General features: G+C 39.6%; 1 protein-coding gene across 2 annotated transcripts in view; it reads right to left on the reverse strand.

Annotated features, from left to right (window-relative positions):
• ddx43 (DEAD (Asp-Glu-Ala-Asp) box polypeptide 43) overlaps positions 1–12,274 on the reverse strand; it is a 72,812-nt gene that overhangs the window by 41,752 nt on the left and 18,786 nt on the right. For both annotated transcript variants that reach the window (XR_011954963.1, XM_072560139.1), the window contains exons 4-7: positions 11,854–12,000; positions 11,628–11,709; positions 775–931; positions 561–679 (exon numbers count right to left, since the gene is read on the reverse strand). Coding sequence is in view for 1 of the 2 variants with exons in the window: in XM_072560139.1 (XP_072416240.1) it covers positions 561–679; positions 775–931; positions 11,628–11,709; positions 11,854–12,000 (505 nt within the window). In the remaining variant the exon portion in view is untranslated. The remainder of the gene's footprint in view (positions 1–560; positions 680–774; positions 932–11,627; positions 11,710–11,853; positions 12,001–12,274) is intronic.

The raw sequence follows: 12,274 nt of genomic DNA on the forward strand, positions 1-12,274 counted from the left end.
AAACCTTACAGCTCAGTGAGCAAACCTACATCCAGAACCTCAACCTGAGCTACAAATCTTAAAACTCGCTAACTTGATCTATCCCAGTAAGTGTATATTGCAGAGTCATCCCCTCCCTTAATAATTTCCTCCTTACATACTGCATTTTGGTGTTATCTAAACCATTTTAATTTCTTTATTTCCTTCCTTCTTGTCTTATCTCTTCCTGACCAAGGCACTGTTTTGCTCTAAAAGCCTGAACTCATGACTAAAACCTCTTGATATTCTCAGGAACTGGAATGTGCTGTCCAAGTAGTGAGGCCAGCACTATTGTCATTGGCTTGTTTGTTTTTATCAGTTTTCAGTAGGCTGGTACAGATAATTATGGCAAAAAGCAGCAGGGTTTGCCTCACCACATTGTGCACTGCTCCTGTACTCAGCTGATTTGTATCTGATGAGTTGTGGTTCAATGAACCCTAGCTAGAATTAGAAGAATAACAAGGTTAATACCAGAAGAGGCAAAGGAGAGAAAGAAGATGGAATTTTTATGTGAGAAAGACATATGGAAAATAGTAGCTTACACTGGCTGTAGGTCCAGGTGGATGAAACCAGGTAAGAGGTATGCCAGGGTTTTTCCAGTTCCAGTTTGCGCTATTCCAATCAAGTCAATCCCCAGTAAAATTACTGGCCACGCTTGAGACTGAAGCAGAAACACAATCCATACAAACAATACTAAGTCACACTTGCATTCACAGAACAATCAGATTATAGGAATATACATGATGTTTTCCATACTTGGATAGGAGTTGGATGCTGGAACCCAACTCTCTTGATGTTTGCTATGACCTCTGGATAATGCTCGAAAGCTTCCATAAATGTGCGCACTGGATTAGGAATGTGTCGTTTATTGCCTTCAATCATATCTTCACATATTATATTGTTGTTTAACTTTCTATTAAAACAAGCACATCAATTCAGAGAGATTCTGTAACAAATATTTTGAGACAATACAACTTTAAAACTTCTAAAGAAGCTTCGTCAGATTCCAGAGATTCAAAGGAACAGGTGACCGCCTCCTAAGCTCCCTCTCATATTGTTTTAATGAAGTGCAGGGAGTGCATTAGTGGGTCATAATGATGAAATTCTCATTGCCTTAATTGTATAACTCTGCTTCCAGTCAGTATCTTCTGATCAGTGAAACTGGAGGGAGGACCCGAAAGGAGAAATCAAGAACTCTGTGCCTTTGTACCTTGAAATAATACACTATTCCATCATATCAGGAACAGGTCTTCCATAGTACATTTTAAACGTGCAACACAGTGAACAAATAGAATTTTTGAAAATACAGCAACTCAGAATAGGTGCTGAGGTAACAAAAACCAGGGATTTTCCATGTATTAATTAAAAGACAGACATCAGGTGCACCTTAATATTTAAGAACACCCTTCATAAAAAGGTTAAAAATCACACAACACCAGGTTATAGTCCAAGAGGTTTAATTGGAAGCACACTAGCTTTTGGAGCGACGCTCTTTCATCAGGACAATCACCTAATGAAGGAGCGTCGCTCTGAAAGCTAGTATGCTTCCAATTAAATCTGTTGGACTATAACCTGGTGTTGTGTGATTTTTAAACTTTGTACACCCCAGTCCAACACCGGCATCTCCGAATCATTCATAAAAAAGGAATGAGTGATACTGAAAGCTGCATACAGACAAGATATTGGTACTATAATTATATAATACTGAAGCTTGTCATTAATTGTAAAACAGTAATAACCTTGTTGCTACAACATGTAGTCTGGCCAGAAGTTAGATTTCACTATTAGATTATAACAGTCAACAACAGCTCAAATAATAAAAAAAAATTCTTACTGTAAACAGATGAAGGACTTACTGCACAAGTGTATGGCTAGAATCTGCCTTTTCTGCCAAAAGAGGGAGCTTTAACACTGGCATATCTGGCTTCACGATTTGCTGGCTAAATTGCAACATTATAGAACAAGTAACTAGAATTGGAGTAAAGGCCTAAATTTTAATATGGCAACCCATTGGCTCCTGACTTTGCTATGTGTCGAGGCTCAGCTTCATTGAGATCATTGAGCTTTCTGGTCTGAATGAGACTACAAATGATTGCCCACTTCTCAGCCTCAAATGGGTTTTGTGGGACAGAAAGGAGATAACATAGACAACTTTCTGGCTCAAGTTGTAATAGTGATTGGCAGTCTTGCCAACAGGGGGATCAAAAGGATTCAGGGGCAGGGGTGGTGGGTGTACATGTCTGTCTGTGTGACAAAGTCTTTGAGGGCCACTTGTGCAGCTTTCTGAGAAACTGGGAACATTTTTGCAGCAAGTTAAGGACAGCACTATATTGATACAGCTGGTTCGAGTGTTAGGTGACTGGCATGAGGTAGAAACTTGAGATAAAGTGTGAAGATAGGAAATGTAAGATAATTACTGTACCTTCTCCTACCAGCAGCAGTCTCGGAAAATGAAATGAATCAATTAAACAGCATTCTTTCAACATCATCAGAGGAGGCAGAGCAAGAAAACAAATGCTGAAAGATCACAGGAGTGAGAGGCTGCTCACAGCTCTGGAGTGGTACTTCCTGTTCTTCACAAATCAGTTTACATCACTGAACTAGACCAATGCACATAGTGTAAAGAATAATTCCACATCAGTCATTCCACACAAACAACACTGTTACTTGTGACAGTTTCTAAACAATGCTGCATTCCCCATTTCTCGCTAAGTTATATAAAGCAAGAGCCATAGACTGGTGTTTAGGTTCTGAACTAAAGTTGCATTTGCAAAATGAAAGATTAACGTGAACAATGGCTGCAACAAATGGCAGGGACAGCCTACGGGTAGGATAACTGTTTATATGGTTCAACTGCCTCCACCTTTGGAGCATACCAACACTTTCCATTCACCTTAATAAAGCAAATCAGTGAAGTGGTATGCATCAGTGGCATCCCTTTGTTAAGTGTTCATTCCAGGAAGTTCAACTGATGATCAGTCTTGAAATGGGTCCCAATTAATAAGCATCCTGTTGCTCAAAAATGAAGTGACTTGTCAATAGTCACCGAGAATCATTTTCCCAACTTTAACATTTGCGCAGGTAGTACACATCTTTTCTCAATTCAAACATTAGTTGTCTTCCCATCTAAATTTATATGCTAATGCTGTTTTTTCCTTTAGTCTGGATACATTGAATGCTGTCCATATCATCTACCATAACAGTTAAGAGTTTGCTTGACAGTCTGATGCAGGAGACGACACATCGGCAGTATGTGTGGGGGTAGGGAGGAGGTGAGAAATAAAGTCTGGTTGCCAGCTTCTTGACATTATCATGACTTGGAATGTAACGCTGCTCCTTCACGGTCACAAAGTCAAAACTCTGGAACTCTCTCCCGAACAGCATCATTGGTATCCCTATACTAAATGAGCTTTAACACTTCAAGACGACAGCTTACCAACATCTTCTCAAGGTCAGTTAGGGATGGGCAATAAATGCTGGCATAGCCAGCAAGTCTACACATCCAATGACTGAATAAAACAAATCAACCCTAGTTACATCACACACTTCACAAGGGAGCAGAGTGCTGTCAGAACATTTCACATTGTAAGTAAAAGCAAGATACTGGGGAGGCTAAAAATAGGAAATAAAACGGGTGCTGAAGAAACTCAGCAGGTGTGGCAGCATCTGTGCAGAGAGAAAGAGTTGATGTGGAGTCCAGTATGACTGAACATGTGTGACTAGTTCTGAAGAAGTCATACTGGATTTGAAATGTTAACTTGGTTTCTCTCTTCACATGATAAACACCTCTACCAACATGTACCAGTAAGGTGCTGCCAAAAGACATTTGCTACATTTCAAACAATATTGCCTTTCTGTCACAACAATATGGTTTTCGATTTATGTAATCCATAGTGAGGGAGATCTGAATGGGGACTGAATGTGTTTTCAGTGTGGCTTAACCAATAACACTGACCTGGAATTTTAGAACAGCAAGAAAGAAAAGTAATAGGCTAGCAAGTTAATAATAATGCTTTAATTAAACACCAGCATTCAAATTAGCCCACCTTTTGCTGGCATCTCTAAGGCAAGAATCAAAAGGTAGATTCATTCTTTAGCTGCCCTATAACCTTGACAATCACTTTGTATCTCAAACTAACCAACGTTTAGAACACCAATTCATTTGTTAACATTTCCAGCCACATCCATCAGAGGCTAGTTAAATAGTCAGAAGTGTAGATTATTCATATTAATCTTCTCTCTTCCTCCTGGTCATCTCAAAGAATACCACCACTTGCTAGTTTCCCTTCAAGTCTACAACAAAAAAGAATCTAACCATCTCTATTTGATATGCAAGGGCATTACCACTGCTGAATCCCCTACAATTAACATTCAAGGGGTTACCATTGATCAGAAACTGAAAGTAAACCACAAAAATATTGTGGCTACAAAAGAAAGTGAAAGGTTTAGAATCTTGCAGTAATTTTCAGAATCCTCCAGAATTTGTCTCCATCTAAAAAGGTATTAGCCTGGAGTATAATGGAATACTGTCCCTACTTGCCTTGAAGTGTGGTTTCAGCAAATATCAAGAAGCTTGACACCATCCAAGATAAAGTAGCTTGTTTCATCTGTATCCCTATTCACAACCTTAAATATTCACTTCCTCCACCACTGATACATAGACAGCAGTTTGCACCGTATGGAAGATGCACTGCAGCAACTCACCAAGGTTCTTTAGACAGCGCCTTCCAAACTCTGACCTCTACCACTTGGAAGAACAAGGGCAATAGTTGCATGGGAACACCATGACCTGCCAAGACACATCATCCTGACTTGGAACTATAATCACTGTTCCTTCACTGTGGCTGGGTCAAAATTCAGGAACTTCCACCTTTAACAGCAACAAAGGGACTGCTATGGTTCAAAGCATAGAAGTGACTTACTACCATCTTCCTGGAAGCAATTAGGAATGATCAACAAATGCTGGCCTTGTTCCAATAATGTATTCAGGACTTACTTTTTACTTCCAAAATGTAAAAATCCCAACAAGAGAAAATTCATCATTGGACCTAGTAATGGGATATAATCTAAAATAGGCAAGAGAAGTAAAAGAGAAGGGAACTATCTAGGCAATAGTGAGAACATACTTTAAGACCACGATAAAACAAAACAAAGTACAAAGAGAACGACATTTATAGCTTGAAGAAAGGCTGATTTTGAGAGGCTGAGAATAGAACGTGGAGAAAAAAGGGCAACAATATTAGGAAACAATGATGTAGAACAACAATGGGAAACCTTTAGAACAGTCCTCCACATAGTGCAGGAGAAGTTTACTCAGCTAAAAGGAAAACTCAGACTGAACAGTTTTACAATTCCATGGATAACTGAAGGCATAAAGCACAACTGAGAGTTAGGAAATTAAGTGTATGGATAACAGACAGAAAAAAAAAAATTAGAAGAGAAGTAAAACAATTAGGAAGGAAAGGAGAAATTATAAAATTTTCATAAACAAAATAGTAAAATATTTATTTCATAGATACATCAATAAGAGCCATGGTTGGAATAAGATTGTCAAAAGTAGACAGGATAATTTCATAAGTACTGAAAGAAATGACAGAAATATTAAATTACTTTGTTTCAGTGTTTCACAGGAAGACGGAACGTAGTCATGACAATAAATGATGAAATGAATAATAAGATAAGCACATTTAAACAGAAATGGGAATGTTCTGAATAAACTGAAATTCATAGGATAAAATTCCTAGATTAGATGGATTGAATTCACCAATTTTAAAATGACTAGGGATGAGATTACTACATTGAATTATTAAATCTATGGAAAAAAGGTGTAGTTCGAGAGCACTGGTACATAACTAATACAACTCTCATGTTCTGCCCCATTGTTAAACATGTCCAGGGAATTATAGACCAGTCAGCTCAACATTGTTTATAGGAAAAGTGGAATTCTCATTGAAGAGAAAAAACAGATAATTACAATTTGAAGCTATAATAATGACAGTCAGCATGAACTTCAAAGGAAAGTTGTGCTTCACCAATCTCATTGATTAATGAAGTAACAGAATAGGAAAAATAATGTAGTGTATGTAATTTATCTAGATTGTCAAAAAGGTCTTTGATCAAGTGCTTCATAACAGAGTGAGAGAACTTAGAATTAAGAGGCAAGTAGCAACATGGCTTGGTATCCAATTTGAAGACATTTTATAGGAAATCTATGAGCAAGATAAGCCCACCATACTGAAACAGCTTGCAAGATTAAAAAAGAATTCCACTTCTACAAACCTATAATATTTGCCCTTACATATCAGTTCAATACAAGTATCAATATTTCATAATATAAATATTTAAATATCTTCAATCATTTTACCTATCAAATTACTTTTAAATGGGGTGATTGATGTGGAAAGCAAAATGGAGTTCAAATTTAATGGCCTCAAGTTGCTGTATTGGATGTAGTTGGTGATCTGGCCACAAATTGCGCCCATTTTAAGCGCTTTTTCCCCAATCCCCTGCCATTTTCACTTCAACCAATAGATTAGATTAGTTTAGATTACTTCGATTACTTACAGCATGGAAACAGGCCCTTCAGCCCAACAAGTCCACACTGTCCCACCAAAGCACAACCCACCCAGACCCATTCCCCTACATTTACCCCTTCACCTAACACTATGGGCAATTTAGCTTAGCCAATTCACCTAACCTGCACATTTTTGGACTGTGAGAGGAAACCGGAGGAAACCCACGCAGACATGGGGAGAATGTGCAAACTCCACACAGAGTGGCCTGAGGCGGGAATTGAACCCGGGTCTCTGACGCTGTGAGGCAGCAGTGCTAACGATTGTACCACTGTGCCGTCCAGATAGCATATGACCAAATGCAAAATCTGCCATGAGCTTGAGCTACTGGGTAACACTATACTGTGCAACTTTTGAAAACAAATTGCTTCATATATTTATGGATGGTAACCTAGCATTTTTTTTATACAACAGAAAGTTAGTTTATCACAAGAAAAAAAATTATTCAACATTAATCTCCACCTTTGCCTTATTTGAAATGACTGAAAATGACTTCCAACAAATGCATAGGATGAATTGCTACTGATATTAAAGGATATATTAGATAATGGCTTTGTAAGTTAATTTTAAATGGAAAAATGTTTTTAAAATGTGTATGTGTGTTCTTGTGTATCAAGCAAAAGCTTTATTTATGCAGCCTCTTTGAAAGAGCATAAGTGGTATGTATAAATGAAAAGATCCAATGGCAATAATTCAACTTGGTGTCCGGGTACTTTCTTGTGCTGGGCTATTTTCTAGTACAGAATCACAAAAAGATGATTTGCATTGAATGCAATTTGTGCTTAAAATTCTCTATTTTTTGCACCAGTCATAACAGTTTTTGATTAATTACATAAAAAAAGCACAATGTAGCAAAAACTCTATCTCATAACTCAGAAATGCAAACTTTATCCAAAATACACAACAGGTCCACAGTCTACTGCACTTAATTGGTTGTTGTATTTTAACCCAAAGAGATTGAATCCACCACAGTTACTTGAAGTCATTTAAGTGAACAGTACAGGAAGAATTATTTTGCACAACTTTAACTCAAATTGAAGAGCAATAAAATCAATATAAGAACAGGATTCATGCAGGTCAACGGAAGTATTAAAAGGTCAACATATGTGAATTGTTCTCTCTCAGGCAAGAACTGCTAAGAGTAAATACACTGTTCTTGCCAAGAGAAGCTCTGAATGAGATTGATAACTTTGCAGCTAATCAGCTCTTCCCATCTGGATATGAGGCAACTCCCTACTCAGAAACGACTCTTCTGAGATTAAGCTGTAAATCTAATGATGTTGCTTTAAGGTAACAAACTCCTGACCCTTATCCACCTGGAATTGGAACTGCTTGTGTGAAGAGTCCACCTGCCCTTAACATCTGAAAATAGAAATCAGGTTCAGTTCCTTCCTCACAATACCAAACTACTTATCAACACTCCCTATACAGCTTTCCCACATACACAGCAGCAGGGAAGGTACTTGTTGAGAGCCGATGGTAAAAAGCAGAACTATATCTGCTAGAATAATTACTCAATATTTAGACAGCAGTCAGGGCAAAATAAAAAAAGTGACCGAAACACAGATGGCAAAAGCAATAATTCTTTTCTGCTTCAGTAAGAAGCCAGCCACATTCCATAAAATGGAGAGCATTCAACAGCTGATAACAGCTAGAGTACAAATGCCACCACTCAAACACTAACAATTAAGATGACTGGGAAGTAAATCCACTTGCTTGCAGCTTTGAGTCCAAGGACTGCACAACACTCCAATCACTTGAGCACAGTTGCATAATACTGGTCACCCCTGCAGTTGGCCCGCAGATGTTACAAGTGTATAAGTAAAGAATTGTATGGAGAAGGGAAGATAGGGAACAGGTGCAGTAGTTGGCAATTCGGCTCCTTGAGCCTGTATTCAACTAGATTATTGCTGATCTTCTATTTCAAACTATTTTCCCAAACTAACCCTACATCCTTTGATAATTTCATATGGAGAAATGCACCAACACAGACTTAGAACTACACAGTGGCTGAGCTTCCTCAAAACATTCACCACCCTCAGAGTGAAGCCAATCCTCCTCACCTCAGTCCTAAATGATCTCTTATTCTGTGTCCCACAGTTCTACACATTATACCCACTCCCAAAAAACTAGGGGTAACATCGATCTTGCATCTACCCTGACAAAGCATTGTAAAAATCACATTTTAATAAGATTTTCTCATTCCTCTCAGTTGAGAATTCAGCACCTTTACAGCTTCAGATAGGGACAAAGTGCTTCAAAGCCAATGAAGCATTTTCCTATCTCAACTCAATTTTTTTCTCCCCAATCCAGTCCCTTTTCACTTATATCCATGACTTTTCTTACGCTTATGACAATTCACAGGTTCCAGCCATCTCCTCTTCACTACGGACATGCAATTCCTTCATACATACGGTCTCAGGGCTTTCTGCCTCCTCGTGGAGAAAAGGCTTGAATTGTCCTCATTCACCACCACCTACTCCTCCACCACCTGGCCAAGTTAGTCCTCGCTTTGAACAACTTCTCCTTTAATCCCTCCTTTACTTAAGGTCAAAAGTGTAGCCATGGTTACCCAGTTACACCTGTCTCTTCGCGGGTTAAGTGGAACGTTCCTTGTTCAGGTCTTACTCCTGTCCCACCCACACCTCTCTCTGGAACACTGACGACAATGATCAGACTGCTCTCTCGTCCAATTTCACTTCCAATTTCCACCCGGCCCTCACTTTCACCTGGTCCATTTCTGATTCCTCCCTTTCTTGACATTTGTGTTTTCATTTCTAGGGACAGGATGATGACCACTATCCACTACAAACCCAGAGACTCCCACAGTTATCTTGACTACACACCCTCACTCCCTGCTTCCTGTAAAGACTCCATTCCATTCTCCCAGTTTCTTAATCAACATTACATCTGTTCCGATGATGTCAGCTTTTACAAAGGGCTCTTTGAAATGTCTAAATTCTTCCTAAACTGAAGATTCCTCACCACTCTGGTCAACAAGACCCTTAACTGTGTTCAATCCATCTCCCACACTTCTGTTTTCACCCCTTCCCTCCCACAATCGTGATAGGATTCCCCTGGTCATTGCTTACCATCCCACTAGCATCCACATCCAAAGGATCATTAGGTTCTGCCAAATTTCGCGAGACGCCACCATCAGACATTTCTCAACTCCCAACACCTCCCCATTGCACTTTCCCATGCAATCACAGGTGTAACACACTTGCGCATCTACTTCCTCCCTGCTCACTATCCAAGGCCCCATACACACCTAGGTGAAGCAGCATTTATCTACACTTCAATCTAGTCTACTATATTTGCTGCTCACAATGTGGTTCCCCCCTACATTGGGGAGACAAAATGCAGACTGGGCTACCACCCATGCCCTGTCTGCGAAAATGATCCTGCGCTTCCTATTGCCTATCACTTCAACATAGCACTGTGTTCCTTGGCCAACATTTCTGTCTCAGGCTTGCTGCAGTGCTCCAGCAAAGCTCTATCCAAGCTGGAAGAATAACATTTCATTTTCTGCTTGGGGACCTTGCAGCTTCCAGGACTCAATATTAAGTTCAATAATTTTAGGTCTTTAGCACCTTCACCTATGTCCTTACCTCAATCCACAAACACCAGCCCTTGTCATTACATGAGCTGCTACCATACTAATGATCCCCATTAGCACTATAGATTCTCCCAGGCTAATTGTCCATTCCTTTGTCTGTCCATCTACTGTCCTCTGTCTCTGAGCTTTATCTCCATGTATTGTTTGCTGCTCTCCCAACTTCATTATCAGCATTTCCACTAACCTTTTCCTCACTATGATCAGTTCTGAAGAAGGGACAGTGGACCCGAAACATTAACTCTGATTTCTCTCCACATTTGCTGCCAGATGTGCTGAGTTTCTCCAGAAATTTGTTTTGTTTTTGATTTTCAGCATTTCCAATTCTATGGTTTTTTTATTTGAAACATTTTCTTTGGAAGAATCATCATTATTATGATGTAAGAAATGTGATGATGGCCAACATTCATACAGTAAGATCCCATGAACAGTAATAAGATAAATGAGCAGACAATCAATCAGTAGTAGTGATATTGATGGAGTGGTAAATGTGGACCAGAACACAAGAGAGTATTCTTCTGCTTTACCTGAAATTAGTACCATAGGACCTTTTCCATTCACCTGACAGGGCAGATGAGGCCTCTGGGATTTACATCTCATCTGAAAAAAATCACCTGAAACAGTGCAGTCCTCTCTCAGCCTCACTCCTCTGATGGTGCAAATATCCTTTGTTGTTTCCCTTCTGGTGATGCAGCCCATCCAACAATCAGCCCTTCCCTGGTGCTACCTTCCTCTGGCATGGCATTATTCTCTTGGCATGGTACTTCCCACAAGGCAACTGTTGCGCTTTGAGCGTGTAGCCACTCTTCATTACTGATCCTCTAACACTGCAGCTCTTGCTTGGAACTGCCTACCTAACAGCACAGCCATGCAGCACTGCCTCAGGAGTGCTAGCTTTGATTACAGGCTTGAATCTTTGGATCTTTGAACCCACTTCCTTCAGATTCAAAAATAAGATTGCTGCTAACTCAGTCATGACCAGTTTATCATTTGTTTTGGAATTTGTTTAAGTGACCAGGCCCTTTAAGCTAATTGCAGACCGCAAGTGCAGGTAACTTAAAGGGACTGACTCATACTTGGCTGGTATAGGAACTTTTAGGCAGTTACACGACTGTGCAGCTTACATGCAACACTGGCCTTGAACGCCAAAACCTTCCATAAAGCAAACTGCTCTAACTTGAAAATGGCAAAGCAGCAGATTTTGCAATGTAGCCTCTTTAAATTATATTGCTTTCCAATCTTCTAAAGCATGACTGAGTACTGGATGTGAAGGTCCAGAGACCAGACCACCAACTAAATGCTGCAAGAGAAATGTAGAAGGAAATTTTCAGCTTTTTAGTTCCAGGACTTAAAATCAAATCACAAATGTTTTGGAAAATGTACCTCTGAATTTGTATTGTCAGATTCCAGAAAAAAATTACCTCCAATTTGTTACTTCGTCTGGTGTCATATTGACAACTGTCTCAGCTTCGATGTAGAAGTTTTTTTTAATTGGTGAAAGACCTTAATGCAAAAAGAGAAAGTGGTTATTTGTAAAACAGATTCTTTCTGGTCAATCTAATATGGGCTACGGAGACTCAGCCTCAGTCGTATTGGTGACCAGGGTTTCTGAGTGCTTGTATAAGATGACAGAAGGGAAATACCAACCAGCCCACTTCATGGCTTCATATTTCTCTTTGTTTGCACGCAGTGAGTTCCAGTTGATGACTGGACGGGGTGTGTTCACGTTGCTGCATTTAGCAGAGTAAGTAGCAGAGCTGGTCCTTGCACTGCTACTTAATTTCGATGAGATGCCTTGAGGGATGGGTGAGGGAAGGAATGAGAAAAGACAAAATTAATGCAGATTTCCAACAGATTGTGAGCTTCCTTTCACATCTGAGATCCAGAGATCTGTGGCACAACGTCAACTGCTATTAGACTTAGAGCATCATAAAGTCAGGCTCAAACAAACACAAATCACACCCTTGACCACTGGCATCTCACTTAGAAGAGTGCCCTTTGTACAATTACCATCTAGAGTAATGGACAGCAATAGGATTTTTGTTAATTTGGCTGATCCATAAACCTG

This window comes from Chiloscyllium punctatum, chromosome 3 (assembly GCF_047496795.1).
Source record: "Chiloscyllium punctatum isolate Juve2018m chromosome 3, sChiPun1.3, whole genome shotgun sequence".
Classification (NCBI taxonomy): Eukaryota; Metazoa; Chordata; class Chondrichthyes; order Orectolobiformes; family Hemiscylliidae; genus Chiloscyllium; species Chiloscyllium punctatum.